This window comes from Emiliania huxleyi (genome assembly GCF_000372725.1).
Source record: "Emiliania huxleyi CCMP1516 unplaced genomic scaffold EMIHUscaffold_4, whole genome shotgun sequence".
NCBI lineage: Eukaryota > Haptophyta > Isochrysidales > Noelaerhabdaceae > Emiliania > Emiliania huxleyi.
Window position 1 is genome coordinate 313,833 of NW_005198966.1, and position 25,848 is coordinate 339,680.

The window sequence follows — 25,848 nt, forward strand, 5'->3', positions numbered from 1 at the left end:
GCGGCGGCGCCCGCTGCGCCGCCGACGCCGGGTCGCGGCAGCTGGGGCGAGGGGGGGCGGGGGTTACGCGAGGTGCCGATCTCGGCGGAGCCTCGGGTGCACCTGGGCTGTATCTCGGCTGCATCTCAATATTGCCACCTCCGCCGCCTCTCGGCTGCCTCTCGGATGCGTCTCGGCCGCCTCTCGGCTGCATGTCGGCTGCATCTCGGATGCCTCTCGGCTGCCTCTCGGCTGCACTTCGGCTGCACTTCGGCTGCACTTCGGCTGCACCTCGGCTGCCTCTCGGCTGCACCTCGGCTGCCTCTCGGCTTGCAGGTGCCGCGGGTACGGCAGACGTCGGCAGAGATCAAGAGCCAGAGGGAGCGGATCGGGCAGGGCCCACAGGACGCTCGCTCGCGCCTCTCGCGCCACCTGGGCCTGCTTGGCTTCAAGATCCTTGCCTGATTAGTACACCATTACTCACTAGTCCTGCTGTTGGTTGATCAGGCTTGCGCGGCTTCAAGATCAAGGACGTGCCTGGTCAGTACACCATCACTCACTAGTCCTGCTGTTGGTTGAGCAGGCTTGCGCGGCTTCAAGATCAAGGACGTGCCTGGAGACAACAACTGCCAGTTCCACGCGCTGACGGACCAGCTGGAGCAGCTCGGCATCAGCGGCTGGTCGGCCGTATGCTTAATTAATAGGCTGCCGCATCAACTCGGCTTAATTAATAGGCATCAGCGGCTGGTCGGCCATCTCGATGCGGAAGAAGACCGTGCAGTGGCTGAGGGAGAACGGCGAGATTCGGCCCGAGATACACCCGAGATACACCCGAGATTGGGCGAGATTGGGCGAGATCAGCCGACATTGCAGCGTTCGGCCCGAGATACACCCGAGATTCACCCGAGATTCACCCGAGATCGGCCCGAGATCGGCCCGAGATCGGCCCGAGCCCTGCGTCTATTCACAGCTCTGCCGTGTGAACAGGCAGCCGAGCGATGGACGACGGCTCCGTCGGCGAGTCCTCTCGAGCTGCATGATGGTTCTTACTCTCACATGCGGTATTAATGATCTTGGTCGGTGGTCTCACCAGGCGAGTCCTTCAAGCTGCGCGACAGCGTCGGCGTCGAGGACTGGGACCGGTACATCCGAGAGATGTCGCAGCACGGGGTCACGTGGGGCGACGAGGCGCGAGGTCTAGCCGAGATCTAGCCGAGATCGAGACGAGATGCCGCACGACCAGGCCGTCGTCCTCCTGAGATTGGCCGAGATCAGCCGGAGATCAGCCGGAGATCAGCCGGAGATTGGCCGGAGATTGGCCGAGGCTGGCCCCGAGAAGAGTAGGCGACGCTGCTCGCGGCCTCCGTCATCTTCAAGACGGAGATCGTCGTCATCTCGTCGCTCTCGCCCGACTACTGCCACACCATCACGCCGCCGGACGTGTGGAAGGCGCCGAGATCAGCCGAGATGTAGCCGAGGTATCGCCGAGATAACGCCCGGCCATCTTCGACCATACCTCGATCATATCTCGACCACGGCCATGGTTCGACCTACCTCGGCCATATCTCGGCCATATCTCGATCATATCTCGACCTTATCTCCGCCGCATCTCCGCCAGGTGCCGCTCACGATGCGCATCTACCTCGGCCACTTCGCAGAGTTCCACTACGTCTCCACCCGACCCATCTGAGCCGCGGCGCTGCAGCGCTGCACACGCGAGGCACGCGGCGGTGGCGGGAGGGAGGGGAGGCGGTGGTGTTGGTCGGCGTGGAGGCGGTGGCGCCGGTGGGTGTGGGTGTGCGGCGTGGAGACGCCTCTGTTCTGTGTTGTCTTTGTGTTGAGTCCGTTGGTGTGTGTGTGTGTTTGCGTGTGTGTGTGCTGTGTGGCCTCCACCGAAACCGTATTGGAAGACTTGGAGGTAGGTAGGTACTTGGACCGGGCCGCTCCTCTCCTTGGACCACAGGGAATTCAGGGTCACGAGGGATTTTAACGGGAGAGGAATTTCTCGCGCCCCCACGGAAACTTGGAGCACTTGGAGTGCAGTCATATCAACCTCACACATCCAACACAAACCCTGTCTGCACGTCTCGCGCGCGCGTGAACAGGGCTCCAGGCCCCAAATGACGTGTGAGTGTTAGAGTTGTTTGGTATTGAAAATCTCTCTCACATCCAGGGGGCCGGGGAGCTAAGATGTAAGAAGCGCACACCCAGCGGGCCGGATGATCGATATCGGGTTGCGGGCAAGAGAGCCCTAGCGCTGGGGGGGTGCGCGGTCGCAGGGCCATAACCGGTGCGCGCGTTTTTTCTTCTTTTCACCGATCTGCTCGCGCGAGTCACAGCTCTCGCAATCAGTGGCTGTCGCAAACGCCACCGTGGCGGGGCTGGCTCTGCGCGCACAGAACTGATGCCGCTGGCACCGCGCACCGAAGCGCTCACGGCGTCCGAGCCGGTCTGGGCGGCATCCGAGCCTCAAGGGTCAGCAGTTGCAACGGAGGCGGAGGGCTTGCGCTTGCACCTCTCGAGCAGCAACAGCAGCACCGGCTACAGGGGCGTATCGCACCCCTCCTCTGGCCGCTTCCAGGCGAAGCACACGGTGGGCGGCAGGAGTGTCTACATCGGCGCCTTCGGCACAGCGGTGGAGGCGGCGGTGGCGTACGCGCGGGCGGTCGGCGAGTACCAGCCTCCGACAGTGGCGACGGAGGCGGAGGGCTTGCAGCTGCACCTCTCGAGCAGCGGCAGCACCGGCTACAGGGGCGTGTACGACCATGACTCTGGCCGCTTCCAGGCGAAGCGCAGGGTGGATGGCAAGGAGGTTCACCTCGGCACCTTCGACACGGCGGTGGAGGCGGCGGTGGCGTATGCACGGGCCATCAGCGAGGCTTCGGCAGTGGCGTTCTCAGCACGTGAGAGCGCGCCGCCCGTCGAGCTTGCCGATGAGCCCGCCGAACCTGCCGACGGGACGATCCTCTGCGGCCGCACGCACGAGCACGACGGCGGCGCCGCTGGGTGCGTCCTGCCTGCTGGCCACGCCGGGCAGCACTCCTTCACTCTGCAGGGCAAGCGGGCTCGCTGCGTAAAGCGCCCGTTCGACACAACCGATGTCGAGGCGGAGAAGCGTGGCGAGGGCGCGTCGACACGGGACGATTCGGAGGTGGAGGTGGAGACGACGGCTGGAAGGGCGGCACCAGCAGGCTCGGAGGCCACGTCTAGCCGGGAGGCTCTGGTGGCGGAGGCGGAGGGCTTGCGCTTGCACCTCTCGAGCAGCAACAACACCGGCTACAGGGGCGTGCACGAGTACTCTGGCCGCTTCCAGGCGAGGCACAGTTTGGCCGGAAAGGAGGCCTGCCTCGGAACCTTTGGCACGGCGGTGGAGGCGGCGGTGGCGTACGCGCGGGCGGTCGGCGAGTACCAGCCTCCGACAGTGGCGACAGAGGCGGAGGGCTTGCGCTTGCACCTCTCGAGCAGCAACAGCACTGGGTACAGAGGTGTGAGCAAGTACCCCTCCACTGGCCGCTTCCAGGCGCGGCACAGGGTGGACGGAAGGCAGGTCGGCCTCGGATTCTTCGACACAGCGGTGGAGGCGGCGGTGGCGTATGCGCGGTCGGTCGGCGAGGCGGCGGCGGCGGCGGCAGGAGAAGGGCCATCGGCAGCGGCGGCGGGCGAGGCGTCCGACTCGGGCGAGGGCGAGCCAGGCGGCGCTGGCGGCGAGGCTGCAGCGGGCAGGAGCGAGGAGGAGGCGGCCCCCTGCCTCTGGGTCGCTTGCGACCGTTGCGACAAGTGGCGGCGGCTGCCAAGCGGCATGCCCGGCCAGCTGCCTGCCGAGTGGTTCTGCTGGATGCACCCGGACCCGGCGTGCCGGGTGTGCGAGGCGCCGGAGGAGGAATCTGGGCCGGGGCAGGCGCCAGCTGAGCGCCAAGCGGCAGCGGTTGCGAGGGAGGCGGAGGGTTTGCGTTTGCACCTCTCCAGCAACAGCACCGGCTACAGAGGCGTGTGGCGTCAGGCCTCTGGCCGTTTCCAGGCGAAGTGCTCGGTGGACGGAAGGGAGGTCGGCCTCGGCACTTTCGACACCGCGGTGGAGGCGGCGGTGGCGTATGCGCGGGCGGCCGGCGAGTACCAGCCTCCAGCTCAACCTCCTCCGACGGTGGCGACAGAGGCGGAGGGTTTGCGTCTGCACCTCTCCAGCAGCAACAGCACCGGCTACAAGGGCGTGTACGAGCTCGCCTCTGGCCGCTTCAAGGCGGAGCACAAGGTGGACGGCAGGACGGTCTACCTCGGCACCTACGACACGGCGGTGGAGGCTGCGGTGGCGTATGCGCGGGCCATCAGCGAGGCTTCGGCAGCGTCCTCAGCACCTGAGAGCGCGACTCCCGCCGAGCCTGCCGACGAGACGATCCTTTGCGGCCGCACGCACGAGCGCGATGGCGGCGCCACTGGATGCGTCCTGCCTGCTGGCCACGCCGGGCAGCACTCCTTCACTCTGCAGGGCAAGCGGGCTCGCTGCGTCAAGCGCCCGTTCGACCCGACCGACGTCGAGGCGGAGGAGCGCGGCGAGGGCGCGTCGACACAGGACGGCGGCGGATCGGAGTCGGGGGTGGAGGCGGCGGCAAAGGCGGCGTCAGCAGGCTCTGATGCCATGTCTAGCCAGGAGGCTCCGGTGGCGGAGGCGGAGGGGCTGCGGCTGCATCTCTCCAGCAGCAGCGCCGGCTACAGAGGAGTGTGGCGGCACGCCTCTGGCCGCTTCCAGGCGAAGCGCTCGGTGGATGGCAAGGATGTTCACGTCGGCTACTTCGACACGGCGGTGGAGGCGGCGGTGGCGTACGCGCGTGCGGTCGGCGTTGTCTGCTGGATGCACCCGGACCCGGCGGGCCGGGTGTGCGAGGCGCCGGAGGAGGAATTTGGGCCAGGTCGGGCGCAAGCCGAGCGCCAAGCGGCAGCGGTCGCGACGGAGGCGGAGGGCTTGCGCTTGCATCTGTCGAGCAGCAACAGCAGCACCGGCTACAAAGGAGTGTGGCTGCACGCCTCTGGCCGCTTCAAGGCGTACGGATCACATGTCTACCTCGGCAGCTTTGACACGGCGGTGGAGGCGGCGGCGGCCTATGCGCGGGCGGTCGGCGAGTACCAGCCTCCGGCGGTGGCCACGGAGGCTGAGGGGCTGCGTTTGCACCTCTCGAGCAGCAACAACACCGGCTACTTAGGCGTGTACGCGCACGCCTCTGGCCGCTTCGAGGCGCATCACAAGGTGGGCGGCAGGAAGGTCTACATCGGCATGTTTGACACGGCGGTGGAGGCGGCGGCGGCATACGCGAAGGCGGTCGGGCAGGCAGCGGCGGCAGGAGAGGCAGGGCCGTCGACGGCGGTGGCGGGCGAGGCGTCCGACTCGGACGAGGGCGAGCCAGGCGGCGCTGGCGGCGAGGCTGCAGCCGCCGAGAGCAGCAGCGAGGAGGAGGAAGCTGCCTCGCCGCCCCTCCGCGCTCCGAGCTGCAAGACGCTCGGCTGCAGCCTCCGCCTCTGGCACGAGGGGCCCTGCAGCACCGCCGTCACCGGCAAGCGGGCGCGGGTTCTCACCGACAAGGCGCGGGACGCGAAGCGAGGCAAGGGCGGCGGCGGCGGCGGCGGCGGCGGCGGCGGCGGCGGCGGCGGCGGCGGCGGCGGCGGCGGCGGCGGCGGCGGTGGCAACGCGCTGTCATCCTCCAGCGACGCCGGGCCCTCGGCGGGGGAGGCGGTGGGGGAGGAGGGAGATGACGATGAGGTGGAAGCGGAGGTGGAGCCGGAGGAGGCGGAGGAGGCGATGAGCGAGGATGATGTGGAGGAGGTAGCGCCGCCGCTTCAAAGCCCCGCCGCCGCCGCTCCTTCGCTCGCAGGCGGCGACGTGCAGATCTCCGCGGCATCAGGCGCTCCCAAGCCACCCCCGTCATGACTGCTGTCGGATGCACTCTCACTGCCCCCCTTGCTTGCGCCGCACAGGCCTGCTGCCGGAGCACTTGCCGCACCAGCGGGCGCTCTGCCCCCTCCACCCCTTCCATGCGGCCGAGAGGCCGGTCGCGGCGCCGGCCGATGGCAACGAGGCGGCCTGCCCCAACTGCTACTGCTTCGCGTGCGACGCGCCCGTGTCCGCGTGCCGCCACTGGCGGGGCGGCGAGCCGAGGGTGCCGGCGCACTGCAACGCGCACGCCGGCAGCGCCGAGTGGCGCACGCAGCGCTCCAACGCCAAGCGGCAGCGCACGCGGGCGGCGCGGGCGGCGAGGGACCCGCTCGGCCTGGGCTGAGAAGCCGAACGGTACTTTACTATATGTGGTACACTCCGACACCAGGAGCACGCAGCACGGCAGCTCAGTAGCCAGTACACGTGAGGTACGTCTTTTGCGAGATTTTGTCTCTCAGTACTCAGATTTTCTCTTCTCAACACATAAAAATCCCCTGATGCCCTGATTGCCATTGGCGCTGGCATCGCCGTGCGTGACTCAGTCAGCATTCTCTCTGACAGCGGGCGCGCAAGCCGCCGCACCGCCCGCCGCATCGCCCACCGCATCGCGCAGCAGTCGAGCGGCCGCCTCCGCGTCGCACACCCAAACCGGGCCCGCCTGGCGCGGCGCCATGCAACGACTGAGTACGTATTAGAGAGTGAGCTACTCGAGTGGACAGACCGGGCAGTGCTGGCCAGCATCAGAGCACTCGGCAAGGTCTGATTAAGACTAATCACGCCGAATCAAGACTACTGAAGGCCCGCCTGGCGCAGCTCCTCGGCAAAGGACTCGGTGTAGCCGAGCGTGTACAGCAGCAAGCCTACGAGGTATTCGGAAACCAGTCACTCGATAATTCATTACAGGATCGAGTGCGGGCAGCAGCAGCAGCAAGCCTGGGCCCCAGTCCGTGCAGTACCGCTCCACCTGACCTCAACTTAGTATTAATTAGTACTGATTAGCCTCGATTAGTCTCAACGAGTCCGTGCAGTACCGCTCCACCTGACCTCTCACCCGCGCGCTGTCGCCCCGCCCAAAGGAATGCTTCACGTCCACCCACCTACAGCTCATAGAAGCGGGAATGATTCTTTATTTCCCTCCCCCCGCCAAAGGAGTGCGTCACGCCAACTCACCGCAATCCAGACGCACCCGCCGCACCCGCCGCCGCCGCCGCCGCCGCCCCCGCCCCCGCAGCGCCGCCTGCCGCCTGCGCCGCCTCCCCCGCCGCCTCCCCCCCCGCTCCAAAGCCGTCGACAATGAAGTCGGGCGTGCTCGTGCGGCGCTGCAGCGCGTCCTCGCGCCGCCCGCGCACTCCTAGCGGCGTGCGGCGGTCATCAGCCGAGGTGCGCCGAGATTGGGCGAGATTGGGCGAGATTGGGCGAGATTGCAGCGGAGCGAGGCGGCGCACGACCCGCATCTCGGCTGCATCTCCGCTGCATCTCGGCTGCATCTCCGCTGCATCTCGGCTGTATCTCGGCTGCATCTCGCCACGCACCCGCGACGCGCAGCCGCCGCACGACCAGCCGCTCGACTGCGCGGCTCCGCCTCTGCGCCTACACCTCGGCAACACCTTGGCCGTGTCTCCGCCGTATCTCCGCCGTATCTCGGCTGTCTCTCGGCTGCCTCTCGGCTGCTCTCGGCTGTCTCTTGGCTGTACCTCGGCCGCACCTCGGCTGTACCTCGGCTGTACCTCGGCTGTACCTCGGCTGTATCTCGGCTGCACCTCGCGGCTACCTCTCGGCCACCTCGGTCGTATCTCGGCTGCATCTCGCGCCTCGTGCTTCCTCGCGGCGCCCTGCAAGTCGTTCTCACACGCCCACGCCGCCGCGGGAAGGAAGAGGCCTCCGCCGCCGCCCTGCAGCCGCCGAAAGGCCGTCTGCACCGCAACGCGCGGGTGGCGCCGCAGCCGCCGCAGCCGCGCCGAGCGCAGCACGGCCGACGGCGTGAGGGTCTGGTTGGAGTGGCGCTGCAGGGTGGCCCGCCGCCTGGCGGGAGAGTTGACGCTTCTTCTCATCCGTGGTTGTCCTCCAGGTGCAGCCGAGGTGCGGCCGAGGTGCAGCTGAGGTGCAGCCGAGATCAGTTCACCTGTGGTGCGCCTCCCCAGATCTCCCCATATCTCGAGGTCAGCTCACCTGTCATGCGCCTCGATGATCGCCTCGACGAGGGCGGCAGAGAGGCGCGGGGAGAGGCGACCCTCGCGGGAGACCATGCGGCGCAGCACCGCCAGCGGCGGCGCGCCGCACGCCGCAGCAACCTCAGGCAGGCAGGGCCACGCGCACTCTCGCCCGTCGGAGATTGAATCTCGGCCGTCGGAGATTGCGCCGTCGAGCCGAGGCTCAGCGGCCGCCTGGCGCTCGCGGTAGAGGCCGTTGCGCAGACCGAGGCCCTGCGCCCGACTCGCGCCGACGGCGGCCAGCGCGGCGACGAACGCCGCCTCGTCCGCCGGCCGCAGCGGAGCAAAGGTGAAGTGCGAGTCGACGACCGAGAGCCACGTGGCCTCGTCTGATGCGGAGAGGCCGGTGCGGTAGGCGTGGGGCTGCGGTGGCAGAGGCACGCGGCCGTACAACGCGGAGCGAGTGCGCGCGTGGAGGATCGAGGCGACGCGGCCGTCGGCGAGCACTCGGCCGCCGACCGCCTTTCGCGCGGCGGAGATCTCGCCCCGCGTCTCGAGGCGTCTCTTTCCGGGCTGCTTCGGTCCGGCGCGCATCACGACGTGGGCGGATGAACGTGCGGTGGCCGGAGTGGCGGCGGCATGCGCCGCGCAGGCGAGCAGGCAGCCAAGCGGCGCGATGGCGCGCATACAACTGTATACAAAGCAGGAAAAAGAATTTGCGCTGTTATAATGGGTGAGAACGGAGTTCTCTGGGTAAGCTCAGCTGTGAACGTCCCAGTTGTTTGCTCTTGCTTGCGCGTGGCCCTTGCGTGCACGCCCAAGCTCGAGCGGCATCACGCAGAGCGAGCTCTGCGCAGGTCCCGCGACCTTCTCGGGCAGGAGCCCACCTCTCCTTCCCTCCGTGCGCCCAACGATATGGGCAAATCCGCGCCGAAGGAAAAAAGAATTTTACGATTACAGGATAAAGAATGTCCCTGTGTGGTGTGCCGTTCTCCCATCCCTCCCTTGGGTTGTGTGTTTTCTTTCTTTCTTTCTTTTCCCTGTGTGGTGGCGCGTGCCGTCCTCCCATCCCTCCCTTGGGTTGTGTGTTTTATTTCTTTCTTTTTAAAGAATGGTGAAGGGAAAAAACACCCACACTCCCGCCAAGCCACGTGTCAGTTCGCGATGTTAGCGGGATGGGGGCTCTAAGGGGAAGGGAGCCCTCCTTTTTCGGCAAAACGAAAATCAATTGGCGCGAACGTCCGGACCGCCCAAAACCGGCGGGAGCGCGTCCTTCTGTCTACGTGGTATTGCTATGCAGCGCGTGCAGAACCACATCGATGTCGAGGGCGGCGCGGCCAAGAAGGGCGGCAAGGGCAAGGGCCGACGCCGCCGCAATGCGTCGCCGTCATCGTCATTCTTGGGCTAGGGCTAGGGCTTGGCCTGGGGCTCGGCCCCTCCACCTCGCCCTCGCCGCCTCCACCAGACCCGCCTCCACCCGCCCCTCCGCCACGCGCCCCTCCGCCACCCGCCCCTCCGCCACCCGCCCCTCCGCCGCCCTCGCCGCCGCCGCCCTCCACCTCGCCGTCGCCGCCCCCACCCACGCCGCCGCCACCTGCGCCTCCGCTCCCCGAAAGGATCGTTTTTTCTCTTTTTTTCTCAACCGCTCCACACCTCCAGAGAGAGCTAGCTCCAGTCTCCAGAGTCCAGTCCGCGGTGCGCGGAGAGAGAAGAAATTTCTTTAAAATTTGATTTGCCCGCGACATGTCTCATGTGTGTCGTGTGTCCTCATGTGGCGGTGGTGCTCTCACTGTCTCACAAAAGATGGCTCCAGAGTCTAGTGGCATGCCTATCGCTTTATCGCATGACCATGAGCATCTCAGGGCAATGGTAGCTATGTATCAGCCGCCACCTCGCGCTCCCTCTCATGGAAATCTATGACTTCTAGGACGTCTCTCGAGACGTCACCGCTGTGATGAAGCGGCGGGCGTGCCGCTGAATGACTTGTGCTGCGTGCTTCAGCTGCTCCTCCATCTCCGAAGGCTCAAGTTCAAACGGCATTCGAAGGCCTGCAACACCAAAGGTGGAGCTCGACCGGCCGGAGAAGATGCGGCGCACCACCTGGTTGAACGACTCGTACTTGCCGAACCCAGCCACCTGCCACGCCACGGGGGGATGGGCGTCAGAGTAGCACGGCGCGCGTGGGCGAGGCTCAGCCTCGGGAGGGTGGCGCTGTGGCGGGCACGCACGATGCAGCCGAGCAGTTTCTGCGTGTCCCGCTCTTGCGAGCAGCGAGCCCGCTCCACCCTGAACCGCCCGAGCTCGCGCTGCAGCGCTCTTGTCGCGTCCGCCGCCGCCTCGACGTCCGCCTCGTTGCTGGCCTCGACGACGGGCAGCACGGTCACGCGGTCGATATCGCCTCCATTCTTGAGGAAACAGAAGAGCTCGACCACGCACCACAGCCTAGTCGACGAACGAGAGTAAGTGAAACGGAGCACAACTCTTTCTCTCACGGCCTGCTCCGCGCGCGCCTGTTCGCGTAGGTCGGCCCCGCCAGGATGAGGAAGCGCTGGCAGCCGCTGACGAGGAGCGGCAGCAGCTCGAGCGCGCCCGCGTCCTCAGGGGCGACGCACGCTGCGTCCAGCCAGAGCAGCGGCGCCGTGCCCCGCTCTTCTGTGTCGCTCTTCCCCCACCGCTGGAGCGCCGCCCACTTGCCCTCGCGGCTGTCGTGCCAGGAGTGGCTCACAAAGACCGAATGCTCAGCTCCAAGGCTGGCGGCCACCGCCCGCTCTCGCAACGCGTCGCCCGCGCCGCCCGCCACGCCCCCGCCCGGCAGCTCATCCGCACCCGTCAGCTGGTCAACGGGCAGCAGGCGGAAGGCCGCCTGCGCGCGCGCCAGCGCCTTCTCGCCGCCGCCGGAGAGAGCCGCCAGCGCCGCCAGCTGCGCGTCGTCGCCTCCGCCGGAGGCGCCGAGGCGAGCGAGGCGGGCTTGCAAATAGCGGCGGACGGAGGGGCGGAGAGCGAGGGCGGGGAGGAGCATGGCGGCGCCAGTCAGATAGAACGGCCACGCGTCCGGAATGACCGCAGCATTGCTCACGAAGAGCACTCCTGCCGCTCCAACCCCCAGCCGCCAAACCAGCCAAAGGCGGCTCAGGCAGGCGGGGGCGGTCATCGCCCGGGGGCCGACGCGGGTGGAGCGGCAGGGCAGCAGGCCGGCGAGAAAGGCGTCGCGCCAGGCAGGGAGCAAGGCAGCGACGACTAGGGAGAAGGTCATAGCTAGGGCGCTCGGCATCCCTGAGCTATCCCAGATGTCAGCCATAGTCGACGGGTAGGAAGACCCCGCCAACCACCAGAAGAACCATCCGAGGAGCGGCAGCCCAAGTGCCAGGTAGACGGAGAGCCCGCGGACAAGGTCCTCGTCCGTGGGCAGCACGGCGAGGAGCATCGAGAAGGCTCCCCAAGCGGCAGCTGGCGGCGCGATGACTATGGTGATGCTATCTAGGCCTAGGAGAGCCACGACGACGATGCCGGCGAGTGACGCCAAAGCGGCGACCAGCCCCCCGCCAAAGGCGACGAGGCGCATGCGCCTTCTGCGCTTGTCCGCGGCGGCGCGCTGCTCCCGCATCCGCTGCCGAGCGCGCTCCTCGAACACGACCGCCGTGTAATAGCTGACGTACATATCCACCACCTGCGGCGGCGGCGGCGGCGGTGAGGCGGGCAGGCCCACCGTGGTTCAATGGGGCATCATCGCACGCGCCACCTTCTCCTCGTCGCCCGTGCCGGTGAAGGCAATGGCTAGCTCCTCGCTCCCTTCCACCGTCTCCTCGAACTGAGCCTTGAACGCGTCGGGCGTGGGCGCGCTCGTGAGGGTCACAGGCTGCCCGTCCAGCACGTCGATCATCTTGGGCGCGTGCCCCGCGCTGCCCAGCCCGAGCTCGCTGTGCGTGCCGAGGATGATCTTCGCGAAGTTGCTCTCGGCGTGGCACCTGTGCGCCGCAAGTGAGGAGAGAGTCACAAGTGCCTGAAGGAGGCGAGAGATGCGGCCGACTCACCAGCCACGCCCCTCGTACGGCCGCATGTTGTACAGCATGCCGATGCCCTTGCACAGCTGCTCTGCGCCAGCCGCCACGGCCGCAAACGCCGCTTCGCGCGTTGTGAAGCGAACGATCGCAGGAGCTATGTGCAGCTCGTACATCTCGATCGCACCAAAGGTGCCAAGCGTCGCGAGGATCGCCTGCTCGTCGATGCCTTTCTTCAAGCCGAAGAGGCAGACGGAGCGCTCGCCCCACTCTGGCGGCTCTGGGATGTTGGTCAGCCGCAGCACTGTCACGCAGCGGGGGCTCGCGTACAGCCCCGCCATCACCGCGAGCGACGCAGCAAACATCTTGGCCTCCTCGTCGGTGCGCACCCCTGCAGCATCCTTCTGCGGACGCCAGCAGCAGGCGAGTCACTCAATCGCCGGCCCTCAGCGTTTGGGTGTGTGCAGAGGCAGAGCTGGCAGAGGGGGGGGGGGGGGGGGGAAGGGCAAAAGGGAGGCCCACGGGCGTAAATGAAAGGACACGCCCTGAGGTCCTGCCGAGCAAAGAGCGCGGCCGCCTCCTCGGGCGGAAACAGCGCCTCTGATGGCAGGTCCTGCCGGCGCGGCAGCACAAAGCCGGGTGGGCGCGAGCGCAGCCAGCTGCAGCGGAGCAGCATGACGTCGCGAGAAAGGAGCGAGGCGTGCACCCGCTGGTCGTGCGGCCCGAGCCCCGCGTCGCTCTGCACCATCTCGAGGCCCGCACCCGCAGACTGCTCATCCTTTCGCCGCACGTCTCGGAGAATGCAGACCAGCGCCCAGACCAGGCTGAGCCCGGAGACGACAGAGCAGAGAGCGAGAGCCACGTAGCGCAGGACGACGGCCGCGTCGAGAAAATGTTCAAACTCTGCGTCTCGGTCCGGATCAGGGCAGAGGAACCACCTGTGGCGGCCATGCCAGCATTCACCGTCGGCTAGGCCAAGTGGGTGACCGTCGCTCCGCCCCTCGCAGCGCGAGTCGGGCTCTGCCGCCCAGCAACGGAAAAACGCATCGCCGTAAGCGCCGATCACGACGCACTCCGTGGACGAGTATTCGGCGCAGCCTGGGTACTCGCACTGCTCTCGCGAATAGCACGGCCGCCCTCGGAAGGGCGTGCTCTCTGCCACACCCATGGCGTGCTTCCGATCCGCCTCCGCGAATGCCATGTACTCGGGCGAGGGGTCGGCGGCGCCGTGCTTGCAGAGGCAGGGGAGCTCAGAGTAGCAGTGGGCGTCGTACCACCACCCCTCCGCCAGCAAAGGCCACTCCACCGCGTGGTGGTAGTGGCTGACAGCAGCGCACGCCTCTGCGCCATGCCAATTGTTTGGCTCTGACCATTCGTTGAAGCCGTCGAAGGCGTTGACGTCCCATTTGGCAAAGTTTGCCGTCTCGCCGGACTGGCAGACGTCCCAGCCGCCGCCGGGCTCCGCTCCGGCGGGCCGCTGGTAGTTGCCGATCCAAAAATGGATCGCGCCGGCATCGGCGGCGAGCCGAGCCACGTACTCGTTTTCCTCCGAGCTTTGAACGCACGCGAGAGTCGCGTTCGGCCCACACAGGTCCGCGCAGCCCCAGTGCGTGGCGTTCTCGGCAGCGAGGTAGTACGAGCCAAAGGCAAAGGCGGCTAGAGCCAACATCCTGGATCTCGGTTGGCCCGTGTCACCGAGGTGCTACGAGATCTCGACGACCCCCCGGACGACCCCCCCACCCCCCCCGCATTTGGTGTCCCAGTCGTTGGTCGGACTGTGTTTCGCCTTCCTATCTATCTATGCACACAACATGATTGTTTGTTTGTAATCTCACATGAAAGAGATCTCAATGTACAATGATGAACAAGTTGCTCAGCGCCGTGCGCGCTAACCGCTAAGACGAGCTGACACATTTCCATCCCGCGATCCGCGAGATCGTCTGAGATCCGCGCCAAAACAACGCGTTCGGCTTCGTGGGGTTTCGCGGTGTACACGGTCAAGTATTACACACGGTCTCGCCGGGGTCGGGGGTGGCGCTGGCGGGGAGAGAGCGGAGACCGAGTTTGGTTTGGTCGCGCAGGCCGCAGCCGCGAGCCGGGGGGAGAACTGAACAATGTGACACCAGCCATTTTATCATATATCTCTTCGTCCGCCGCTTAAAGCCGTAGAGACGCCCCACCCTTGAGACGCACGCACGAACCCGATCCCCGCACTAGACTAGAGAACGCCCGACCGCTCTCACTCTCCCACACTGACGCGCCATGTCCCATCGCTCCGACCCTCTCCTCTCCTCGCGGGCGCCGCTCAGGCGGGCCCTCCTTGCGGCCCGGGCCCCACATTGACCATGCGCGGGTGCTCGTACTTGCCGACGTAGATGTCGCGCGTCAGCTCGCCGGGCGGCGGCGGCGTCGCCCGCCCCGCCGAGATCGGGGGCTTTCGCACAAAAATCACAAGGCGCCAAGGGGGGGGGGTCAAGTATGGTACCCTAGACACTGACAGCATCCAAGAACCGCGCTGCTCCGAGGTCTGACCAAGCAAGGCGCATGCGGATGGGAGCAGGAGGGAAGGAGCCACGTCTACCGTCGGCCTACCCTCGGTCTGAGCACTGTCTGTAGTGGTCCGGGCAGCCACACAGTGGGGAGTGACAAGAGGTCCTCACGGAGAGGTCCTCGCGGAACATATCTGAGGTCCTCACACTCGAGCGAGAGGTCCTCATGGACGCAGCACGTGCCCCGCATCGCGAGGATGAGCTCTGTCTGTACGAGGCTCCGAGCGTGGCTGTCGAGCGGATGCTCTGACTCTCGCCCAACCAAATAAGAGGTGTACTTTTTTGAGTTGAAGTTTGAACAAAGTCATGGATTGAGTGTGTACCTGCTCACAGAGGTATGTGCTCCAGGTCCTTCCTCTTGTGAAGCACGAGTAATCGTTCCTGGCTTAATAGTAACTTTTCATTTCGCCTCCTTCCTCACAGCGTCCGCCTTATGTGTGTGTGTGTGTGTGTGTGTGTAAGAGACCCCGACATTAAGCTCTGTCCTCTGTACGTGTTTAATTTCATACTCCTCGCACACTCTACCTGTGTTAGTGCCAGTGCGCGCCAGTCCCGTGCCCAGTGTTGTGCGAAAAAGAATTTAAACAAGACAACTCTCTCTCACAGCAGACAGGCTCGACAAAGAATTTTGCGCACACCAGGGAACAGGAAAGGACAAAAAAGATGTCCGGCATCATATAACATCAGCACAAACGTTTCGACAATGTTCATATCATCTCTCAATAGGCTAATCCAACCGCGCGCCTCCCACCGAGGTCTGACCGAGGCGCATGCGGGACGGGGAGTGAAGGAGCCACGTCTACCCTGCGCTGGGCCTACCCCCTCAGACGGTCTGAGCACTGTCTGTAGTCTCCAGCCACTGTTGTGTGACCCTCCAGCCACTCAGACGTTTGAAAGTATCGTTTGAAGTCCGTTTGAAGGTGCGCCGTTCTAGACCGCGTGTCGGTGAGCTTCTAACTCGATCGCGTTCTCGAGATACGGCTTGAGATTTGAGAGTTGGAGTGGCCTCACGGAGTCGGCGCCGCCGCTCGGCGGAACGGCGCTCTTCTGCGGGTTTGGCGATCCAGCGCTGCTCCAGACAGAGGCTGCCTCCACTCTTGAGGTTGAGCTGCTCAGGCCTGGTCAAGCAAGGCCACCCACCGGCATGCTCTTGGAGCGCGGATTGCACTCCACACCAGATCGCGCTGCTGGGTGCTGGGGACCCGCGGTGGCTGCCTTCAAGGCTAGAGTTTGAAATCCAATTCAAATCGCGGGACTACCGCGCACACGTCCTCCGCCGCTGTGCATTAGTAGAGTCGCCCCCCCGAAGCCCCAACACTTGCCCAAGCATCGGAAGACGGAAGGCCGCGGGCACGCCGCGCGCAAAGCTCTCACCGCTCAACACCCGAGCGAGGGCCACGGCAGGCTCGCGGCGCCCAGCGGCGTGCTGCGGCGCCGGGCGACGAGGTTCGTCGAGTGCGTCGCAAAGTCGATGTCGTACGCGAGCTGCATCTTCGGCCGCCGCTCGCCGCCCGCTGCAGCGGCGGCGGCGGTGGCGGCGGTGGGGAAGCTTGGCAGCCGAGCCCAAGGGCCGGCCGCCTGCTGCCAGCTGTCGGGCGGCGGCAGCTCGGCGTCGACGAGCTGGTTGGGCACCTGCTTAAACTCGTACCCGAGCGAGGAGAGGCGCGAGAGCATCTTGACGGCGGCGCACGTCTGCTCCGCGTCCTTGCGCGTGCGGGAGAGCTCCAGCTGCAGGTTGGGCACCTGCCGAGACACAGGGCCGAGAGGCTAGACGAGATCAGCCGAGATTAGCCGAGATAAGATGTGCTCCAGCTGCAGGTTGGGCACCTCGCGCGTCGCGAGCAGCGTCTGCGCCGTCTGCATCACCTGCGGCTCGTAGCCCTCGACATCGGCCTTGAGCAAGCACACGTCGCGCCCGCGCAAAACGTCGTCAATCCGCACGGCGCCCGCGCTCACGGTGGCGGCCTTTGCGTTGTAGTCCGACTTGAGGATGCCGCGCGCCCCATTCATCCCCGTCATGCCCAGCTTCTTCTTGTGCATCCCGCCCGGGAGCGGGACGCGCAGCGTGTAGTTGCCTGGCGTGTCGTAGACGACGTTGCCGTAGAGCTCCACCCTCGCCGCGAAGCCCGGATTGAGTGTCACGCCCAGCCGCAGAGCCTCTTGGAAGAGGGGCACCGGCTCGAAGACGACCACCCTGCAGCCGAGCGCGAGGCTGTACAGCGTGTACCACCCAAAGTTGCCGCCGACGTCGACGACGAGCCCGCCGCTGCCGCAGCAGCGCCAGGTGGCCTCATGCCACGCGTGCGTCAGGACCGGCTCGAGCACGAGCTGCTCCCGCATCCGCTTCATGTCGGCGTCGGCCGGGTTGTAAGCGAACGAAAAGGGCGGGTCGGTGCGCGTGGTGACCGTCTCGAGCGTCTGCCCCGAAGGTGCCTTCCACAGGTTGCGCGGCTTTGCGCAGGCGAGGCAGAGGGCGCACTCGCACCGACCGCACAGCGCCGCCTTGTAGCTAGCGTTGCGACTCGCTCGCCGCAGCTCGCGCTTGTGCATGCACAAGAGCGAGTCACACGAGGGCGCGGCGCCTCCGCAGCTACGAGGCGTGTAGATGAGCGGGAGCGGCGGCCGCTGCAGCTGATAGCCCGGCACGTCAGCTACCGTCGGAGGGATGCGGAGCGCCATCTGATCTCTTTCCACCGCGAGAGCACAGCGGCTCGCCAAGAGCACAGCGGCTTGCACAACGGAGTGAGACGCGCGGAAAAACAAACAAACTTCCGAGTTGCGAACGCGCCCCTAGGTCAGGGCTCTCTAGCCCGTAGCCCGATGCCGATCATCCGGCCCGCTGGGTGCGCTTCGTAGCTCCCTGGCCCTGGATGTGAGGTCGATGACTTTACTCCAAGTGCTCCAAGTGCTCTCAGGATTTTTACGAGAGAGAGATTTTTAGCAATACCAAACAACTCTAACACTCACACGTCATTTGGGGCCTGGAGCCCTGTTCACGCGCGCGCGAGACGTGCAGACAGGGTTGCCAGGTGAGAGCGAATGGCGCGGTTCACGCCTCGCACAACAGAGAGAGAGATGCGCTCTGCATGGTGGGACATAAAAGAGAGCGAGTACTTGGGCGAGTAGGCTGTGCGGTCAACGCTGCCGCGCGCGACTTTGCGCGCGAGGCGGCGCAGCTTGAGAACGGCGGTGGGCGAGAAGCCGCCGCCGAACGTCTCGTGGAGCAGCAGGTTGAAGTTGTTGCGCTTGACAAAGATCGCGTCGTGGTAGAAACCGCGATGCGCCCTGACGTAGCCGTGGCCGGTCTTGTGGGAGTCAGAAGGGTTGGCCGGGCTGCCCGCGCGCCTTGCAGCCCATGTTTAGGCGGCGGGCCTTCTCTTCGGTGTTGCCGAAGGCGTAGGAGTGGCCGACGGAGGCGGGCGTGCCGCCACTCGAGGCGTTGCCAACGCCCGTCGAGGAGGTCTTGAGGAGGGGCGTCCAGAGCTTGATTTCATTCACTTCATCGCACCCCCCCCCGCCCGGTCCCGCATGGGGTTCTGCGAGGTCAGTCTTGTACCCCTCGTTGTACTGCCGGGTGAGCTCTGGTTTCTCCTTGTCGCCGTGCACGACCGGCGCGTTGGCCGGGGCGCGCATCGCGTCCGCCCAGGCGGCGAGGACGCCGTCGTGGGGCCGCCGGTGGTGGGCCTTGTTGTAAAGGTAGTCGCCGAAGAAATCGACTGGCATGCCCCGCTCGAGCGCGACCCGAAGGGTGGGGAGCGCCGCGGAGAGCCAAAGGCCGAGCTTCCGCTGGAGCTCGTCCTGGAGGGTGTCGGAGGAGAGGGCGGTGGCGTACGTACCGTCGACACGGACATCGAAGGCCTTGCCGGCGAAAGGCGTAGGTTGAGGCGGAGACGAAGCGCGCGGCTGTTGTTGTTTTTACGCGCAACGCCCTGTAGAGGGCGTGGCGTGGGAATTTAAAACAAATTCTCCGGAACTAAGACCACGATCTCAGGTATCTGATCCTGCTACCACACAAGTGAGAAGCCCGAATGAATCAAATTCCGGCGCCCCAGACGAAACAGGTCAAGAATTGGCGAGAGTCACGACACACACCACTGGTCCGTCGTGAAAAGAAGAGCTGCGGATCACTGCTGCTTCATTAGAGCCGCGCGTTCGCAATCCTGCGCTCGACACAAGTCACTCTCACAAGTATTGTGTAAAGCCGTATGGCTTTGCACATCGCGATTCGGTGTCGATTCCTTAAGTTTTGCGTGTGAGCACCACCTGTCCGCTCTCTCTCTCTCTCTCGACTCTCTGTCCCTGACACATCCTTTGTGGCGGCGAGCGAAAAAAAACGTCGCGGATCACCCGCCCCTCTGCTCCTCGATCTTCTTGGGCAGCAGCTGATTCGACAGGTCCTCTCCGTGGCCTAGGCTGCCACTGCCGCCCTTGCCCCACGTGAAGCCGGCACTGTCAGCGGTGAGGGCGATGCTGTGTTGGGCTCCAGCAGACACAGCGACGACGCGCTGGCCAGCAAACGCCTCGACCTTCTTCGGCAGCAGCTGCCTCTCCTCAACGCCGTGGCCCAAGATGCCATGGATACCAGCGCCCCAGCTCCAGACGCTGCCGACGGCGGCGGTGGCGAGAGTATGCGCGAGTCCAGCCGACAGAGCGACAACGCGCTGGCCAGCAAACGCCTCGATCTTCTTGGGCAGCAGCTGCCTCTGCTGGTCGCCGTGGCCCAACCGGCCACCGGCTCCCCAGCCCCAGCTGCAGACGGCGCCATCGGCGGTGAGGGCGAGGCTGTGCGCGTCTCCAGCCGTCACAGCTAATATGCGCCGGCCAGCAAAGGCCTCGATCTTCTTTGGCAGCAGCTGCGTCTGCTCGTCGCCGTGGCCCAACCGGCCACCGGCTCCCCAGCCCCAGCTCCAGACGGCGCCGTCGGCGGTGAGGGCGATACTGTGGTGCTCTCCAGCCGACACAGCGACGATGCGCCGCCCAGCGAAGGCCTCGACCTTCTTTGGAAGCAGCTGGCCCTGCTGGTCGCCGTGGCCCAGCTGGCCAAAGGCTCCACTGCCCCAGCTCCAGACGGCTCCGTCGGCGGAGATAGCGAGGCTGTGGAAGCGTCCAGCCGACACAGCGACGACGCGCTGGCCAGCCAAGGCCTCGATCTTCTTGGGCTGCCACTCGGTCAGCGCGTCGCCGTGGCCCAACTGGCCCACGCCTCCCTCGCCCCAGCTCCAGACAGTGCCGCTGCCGGTGCGGGCGAGGCTGTGCCATGTTCCAGCCGACACACTCACGGCGCGCTCGCCGCCCAGCCCCGACGGCAGCCGGGTCGGCGTGTTGAGCCGCGTTACGCCCGCACCGTGGCCTAGGAGGCCTGGCGTCCACATGTCCGCCTTGCCGCACGACGAGAGCCGCCCCTCGCCGTCAATGAAAACGCTGTGCTGATGGCCTGCCGCCGCCCTCGCCGGCGGATTGGTTTCGCGCAGCAGCGCAGAATAGCACAGCCACCGCACGGCGCAGCTCTCGCCCTCCGGCAGCGCCGGCAGCTCGAAGCCGCGCTCTTGCGCCCACAAGCGGATGCCCTCCACCGCAAGCGAGGCGTGAAAGAGGAGCGAGACGGCCGCGACGCGAGCGATGTCGGCGGGGTCGCAGCGAGAGATGACGCGCACGAGGAGGTCCGTGGGGAGGTCGAGGAGGCGGGCGGGCGGCGGCGTGTCTGGCGAGAGAGCGGCGGCGGCGGAGGATGCGAGGCGGCGCGAGCGGCGCCGCGGGCGCCGCGGGGCAGACATCGCGAGGAAAAGAATTTCACAACGTGGCTCTCGCACACGCACGATTCACCTAAAATCCCTGTGTGGTGGCGGCGTACCGTCCTCCCATCCCTCCCTTGGGTTGCCTGTTTTCTTTCTTTCTTACGATTCACACGACAGACAAGGCGCAGACGACGGCTTCCTTAGAAGCCATCGTCCTCGCCACAAGAGCCGGCGGAGGAAAAGAATTTTACAACCAAAGTTCCTCGCACGACCCCGGGAAAAGAATTTACAAACAACTCCCCCGAAAGAGAACAAGAAGGATTGCGCGAGGAGAGCTCGATAGACACTCGAGGGGCCAGGATATGCAGCGAGGAGGGCGGAGCTGCGCCGAAAGGCGCAAGAAGCCGCGAGAACAAGGGACCGGCAGGCGGCGGCGGCGTCGCAGAACGAGGCAGAGGTGAGCGACGCGACAGAGGAAGAAGCGACAAGGGAGAGCACGACGAGAAGGGGGCGACCGCGAGGTGGCATGAAGGTTGCAGCGAGAATCGGAGAGAGACTGCGAAGAGAGATAGGAAGAGGCGGACGCCCAAGGGTGGGCGACGGCTAGCGCATCACACCCCTCTCCTTAAAATCCCTGTGTGGTGGCGGCGTGCCGTCCTCCCATCCCTCCCTTGGGTTGTCCGTTTTCTTTCTTTCTTTTTTAACAGAGAAGGATTGCTCGAAAAGCAAGGTCGATTCTAGGTTCATCGTCTCCAATGTTCTAAGAATTGGCTGGGGCTGCAGAAGCAGCGTATCTCAGTCGTTCTTCACACACGGCAATCGCAGAGCAGGTTGTGAATGAGCTTTCCTGTGGCAGGCTGGGGCGGGCGGGTGCACGGAGCTAAGTGCCTCGCCACCCTCGCAGGAGTCGCTTAGCCGGCTCCCGTGGTGTACCTGTGTTAGTGCCAGTGCGCGCCAGTCCCGTGCCCAGTGTTGTGCGAGGGAGCTTTGTTGTAAAATTCTTTAAGAAAAGGCCCCCAGCGAGCTCCAAAGGGGAGAGATGACAATGATTTTGAATGCTGAGGATGAGAGTCAAATTAAATGGGTTTGGCGCCGCTGCTATCGCCGCCGCCGCCGTCGTCGCCACCGCCCTCCTCGTCACCGCCATCGTCGCCGCCGCCCTCGTCGCCACCGCCCTCGTCGCCGCCGCCACCACCCCCCCGCTTCCCAACTTTCCCGTTTTGCAGCGGTTAGGTTTAGGGTTAGGGTTAGGGTTAGGGTTAGGAAATATTACGGCAGCTATGCAAAATGTACAGTCACCCGCAGCCCATTGCACAATTACTGGCCGATAGGCCACTGTGGCTCGAGTTGGTGGAAGGCTTCGAGTGCTTCATGGGCAGCAAGGGCGACTGGGAGCTCCTGTTTGAGAATCTGCCCTCGACCCTCGAGACGCTCAAGATCGAGACGCACGCAAAGGAACTCGGAGATCGGGGCGCGGGCGTCTTGGCGAAGCACCTGCCGAGCGGCCTGCGGAAGCTGGACCTCTGCTTCAATGGCAATGGCAATCCAATCGGCGGGTGCGGGGTCGGCGCAAAGGGCGCCCTGGCGCTGGTCGAGGCCATCCCGGCCGGCCTCGAGACCGGATCGCTTTACGTCGCCGACCTACGCACGTCCGGGCCCGCGTACAAGCGACTCCGAGCCGCGCTGCCGCGCTGGCCGCGAGGCCGGTTGGACGGCAACCAAATCACCATTTGCCGCACGTGACGACACTTAAGCGGTTGGAGAGGCATGCACTTATAAGTCCGATCCATAACCCTAGCGCCTATACAGAAGCGGTTGGAGAGGCATGCACTTAAACGGTCCCTACCGACTACACGACACACATATTGTACCCCCGAAGATGTAACATTCATGCTCTGCTCTCGTAACCGGCCCCGTCCTCAGCCCACCCCCGCCGCCCTCGCGCACTCGTCTAGCTCGCGCGCGCGCCGCTCCTGCCTCGCCTGCCGCTCCGACAGCAGCCGCTCCCGCTCCCTCTGCGCCTCGTCCGTCATCCTCTGCCTCTGCTCCGCCTCGCGCAGCTGCAGCTTCAGCTCGCGGAGCTCCTCCAGCTGCGCGCCGCAGACGCCGCGGGCGAGCTCTTCCATGGCCGCAGGAGAGGCGGCACCTCCGCTGCTTGGCGGCGAGAGCAGCGCCGCCGCAACCGACGCACCGGCGCCGTGCCGCGGCCGCGGCGGCGGAGTGTAGGGCGAACGCCACGAGAGGGCCGCCTCGGGGGACCAAGGGTCCCGTGCCGGCGACGAGTGCTGCTGCTGCGGCTGCGGCTGTTGGTGGTGGTGGTGCTGCTGCTGCCGTTGCCGGTGGTGGCTCAGCTGCTGCGGCGGCGGCGGGGTTGGCGGTGCGGCCGCCGCGGCCACCGCGCTCGATCGAGCACTGGAGTGGATCGCCGCTGCCGCCGCCGCCAGCTCGGTACGGAGGAGCGCCTCGCGACTTGTCGCCTCGCGCAGCTCGACCTGAGACCAAGAGAACTGCAAACTCAGAACAAGCAAGGGCCCCAAGACTGCGAGAGGTCGCATCAGCTCGACCTGCAGCTGCGCCGTCCTCGCACGGGCCACCTCCCGCTCCTCCGCCGCCGACCGCCGCGCCTCCTCCGCCTCGCTCCTCGCAGACGCCGCCTCGGCGCGCGCCTGACCAAAGCGGGGGGCGGGGGGGGGGGGGGGGACCTGTGAAAAAACCCCCTTCCTAATGTCTCGGAAGTGTCTCGGAAGTGTCTCGGAAGTGTCTCGGAAGTGTCTCGGAAGTGTCTCGGAAGCGTCTCGGAAGGATCTCGGAAGCGTCTCGGAAGTGTCTCCGCCTGGTCGCGGTCCGCCGCCGCCGCCGCCTCTGCCGCTGCCACCGCGCCGGCGACCGCGTCGGCGGCGCCGCGCGCCTCGGCGAGGCGAGCGGAGAGGGCGGACGCGCGCGCGTGCTCCGCCTCCGCCCTCGCCGCCTCCACCTCCTTCCTCGCCGCCTCGGCGGACTGCGAAGCCGCCTCCACCGCCGCACCGTGCCGCGCCTCGGCCCGCCCGGCCGCCTCCTCGGCCGCCGCCGCCGCCGCCTCGGCCGCCTCCGCGCGCGCCTCCGCCGCCTCGACGCGAATGGCCGCCTCGTGCTCCGCCTCGCTGCCGCGCCTCACGGCCGCCACGGCGGCCTCCGCCGCAGCGGAAGAGGTCGCCTCGGCCTCGCTCAGCAGGGCTCGCAGCCGCGACAGCTCGGCGCGGGCCTCGGCGGCCGCCGCCTAGAAGGGTCCGAGAAGGTTCCGAACCGCGCTCCCCAGCAGCGCCCCCGGCGGGCGGCGGAAGAACAGGGCACGCCTCGGCGCCGGCGGTGTGCGCGCTGTCGAGAGCGACGCGCATCGCAGCGTTCTGGAGCGCCAGCTCCCCGCGCACCTCCTCCTCCCTCTGGCTCGCGCGCAGCTCCACCGCGTTCATCTCCGCGGCGAGCGCCTAGTACCGCACCCTCCAGAGTCTCGAATCCAGTGTGGGCCCTCTCCCGTGGGCGGTGCGGTATCGCCTCGAGCGCCGCCGCGCTCTTCGCCTCTGCCGCCCGCGCCGCCTGCGCCCTCGCAGCCTCCACCTCCGCCGCGGCCGCCTCCTCCGCCTGCCGCACCGAAGTGGCTGCCTGCTCGCCCAGCCGCTGCACCACCTTCGCGGGGAAATGTCGCGGACGTGTCGCGGACGTGCCATCGGTGTGTCTCCTCGCGCCCCCCAACCGCCACGCCGCCTTCTCAAGCTGCGATGCGCGCCCCGCCTGCCCCTCCGCCGCCCCCGCCGCCGCCCCCGCCTCGCGCCTCGCCGCCTCCGCCTCCGCCTCGGCCTGCCGCAGTTCGCGGCGCAGCCCCTCCGCCTCCGCCTCCGCCTCCACCAGCCGCGCCGTGGCGGCGTCACGCACCGCCTACCGCACAGCACGCGCGGCCTGTGAGGCCCGCCTCGTGACGCAGCCGCGGCGACGCCTCGCCCCCCCCCCCCACACACACACAACGCGCCTCTGCCGCAACCACGCGCGCCGCCAGCGACGCCTCATCCTCGGCTGCGCGGCTCGCGTCCTCCTGCGCCGCGCCGAGCGCCCTCTCGAGCGCCGTCTTGTCCGATGCGAGCCTCCCCACCTCCTCCTGCGCCGCGTGCGCCGCCCTCCTGCGCGCCGACAGGACGGGGTGTCGCAAGCATGCAGCCGAGAGGCAGCCGAGACGCAGCCGAGATGCCGCCGAGATGCCGCCGAGATGCCGCCGAGACGCAGCCGAGACGCAGCCGAGATGCCGCCGAGGTGCAGCTGGGATGCGGCCGAGAGGCAGCCGATCCAAGTAGAGCCGAGAGAGGTGGCTGAGGTGTACGGCCGAGGTGTGAGGCGGGGGTTGGCCCTCCTGCTCTGCGCGAGCTCGGAGCCGACGCGAGCCTTGTCTTCGCGCTCCCGCGCCGCATCCTCCCGCGCCACAGCCAACTGCTCTCCCAGCTCGTCGCGCCGCTCCTGCAGGAAGGGTCCGAGAAGGTTCCGGGAAGGATCCGAGCCAGACTCTCCTCCCACCTCGCCGCGCCGCTCTTGCGGAGGGAGCACCCACAATCTCGGCGCATCTCGGCGCATCTCGCCGCATCTCGCGCGGATCTCGGCGCCCCTCGGCGCCCCTCGGCGCCCCTCGGCGCCCCTCGGCGCCCCTCGGCGCCTCTCGGCGCATCTCGGCGCATCTCGGCTATACCCCGCCTGCAACACTCGCACCTCTCGCTGCGCTGCCTCGAGTGTCGCCGCCGCCGCCGCCGCCTTCTCCTCGGCGGCGCCGGCCCGCTGCAGCGCCCCCTCGGCCGCCCCCTCCGCCCTCGCCGCCCTCTCCGCCTCCGCCCCCGCCGTGGCGGCCGCCTCTGCAGCAGAGGATCGCAAGGCCTCGTTGCGCTCCTCTGTCTCTGCAAGACGCCCCACCGCCGCCTCTCGCGCCGCCTCCGCCTCTCCCAGCCGCGAGGCGAGGGCGCCGCTCCGCCCCTCTGCCTCCGCCAGCCGCGTCGCCAGCGCGGCCGTGTCGTAAAGCCTATCGCACATGTCTCGGACAGGTCCCGGACGTGGCCAGGACATGCCCCCACGCCCGTGTCGGCGCGCCGCGTCTCCAAACCCTCTGCCGCCGCCCTCGCCGCCGCCGCCGCCTCCGCCGCGTCGGCCGCCGCAGCGCGCGCCTCCCTCTCCCTCTCCAGAGGAGGGCCTTCGGCTAGAGCCGCGCCCGCCTCCGCCTCCGCCTCCGCCTCCGCCTCCGCCTCTGCCGCCGCCGCCGCCGCCGCCGCCGCCTCCTCCGCCGCCTCCTCCGCCGCCTCCTCCGCCGCCTCCTCCGCCGCCCTCCGCCCCTCCTTGACGCCATCGGCGAAGCCTCGCCGCCCCGCCTCCTCCCTCTCCGCCTCCACCCTCGCCTCGCCCGCCTCCCGCTCCGCCGCCAGCTCCGCCTCCGCCGCCGCCGCCGCCTCCGCCGCCGCCGACTGGTGCGCCGCCTGTGCGAGATTAGGCGAGATCAGGCGAGATGCG

General features: G+C 67.0%; 5 protein-coding genes across 5 annotated transcripts; 1 reads left to right on the forward strand and 4 right to left on the reverse strand.

The window, feature by feature from the left end:
- Positions 1–2,383: 2,383 nt before the first annotated feature.
- On the forward strand, positions 2,384–6,245 carry EMIHUDRAFT_195991 (hypothetical protein; the record flags this gene model as incomplete). Its single annotated transcript, XM_005770356.1, has 4 exons — positions 2,384–3,526; positions 3,758–4,507; positions 4,625–5,247; positions 6,014–6,245. The coding sequence occupies 4 exons, from the start codon at positions 2,384–2,386 to the stop codon at positions 6,243–6,245; spliced, it is 2,748 nt and encodes a 915-aa protein (XP_005770413.1).
- A 642-nt stretch (positions 6,246–6,887) lies between these two features.
- On the reverse strand, positions 6,888–8,739 carry EMIHUDRAFT_95819 (hypothetical protein; the record flags this gene model as incomplete). The annotated part of the gene is made up of 2 exons (XM_005770357.1): positions 6,888–6,999; positions 8,072–8,739. The coding sequence occupies 2 exons, from the start codon at positions 8,737–8,739 to the stop codon at positions 6,888–6,890; spliced, it is 780 nt and encodes a 259-aa protein (XP_005770414.1).
- Positions 8,740–9,975: 1,236 nt separating this feature from the next.
- On the reverse strand, positions 9,976–13,719 carry EMIHUDRAFT_95820 (hypothetical protein; the record flags this gene model as incomplete). Its single annotated transcript, XM_005770358.1, has 6 exons — positions 9,976–10,188; positions 10,281–10,494; positions 10,545–11,719; positions 11,792–12,017; positions 12,084–12,441; positions 12,573–13,719. The coding sequence occupies 6 exons, from the start codon at positions 13,717–13,719 to the stop codon at positions 9,976–9,978; spliced, it is 3,333 nt and encodes a 1,110-aa protein (XP_005770415.1).
- A 2,257-nt stretch (positions 13,720–15,976) lies between these two features.
- EMIHUDRAFT_195994 (hypothetical protein) lies at positions 15,977–17,278 on the reverse strand (the record flags this gene model as incomplete). The annotated part of the gene is made up of 3 exons (XM_005770359.1): positions 15,977–16,090; positions 16,232–16,342; positions 16,427–17,278. The coding sequence occupies 3 exons, from the start codon at positions 17,276–17,278 to the stop codon at positions 15,977–15,979; spliced, it is 1,077 nt and encodes a 358-aa protein (XP_005770416.1).
- Positions 17,279–22,253: 4,975 nt separating this feature from the next.
- Positions 22,254–23,449, reverse strand: EMIHUDRAFT_447903 (hypothetical protein; the record flags this gene model as incomplete). The annotated part of the gene is made up of 4 exons (XM_005770360.1): positions 22,254–22,424; positions 22,731–22,826; positions 22,899–23,000; positions 23,168–23,449. Coding segments are annotated over 4 exons (650 nt in total), but the record flags the coding sequence as incomplete, so codon positions are not given.
- Between the last annotated feature and the right edge of the window lie 2,399 nt (positions 23,450–25,848).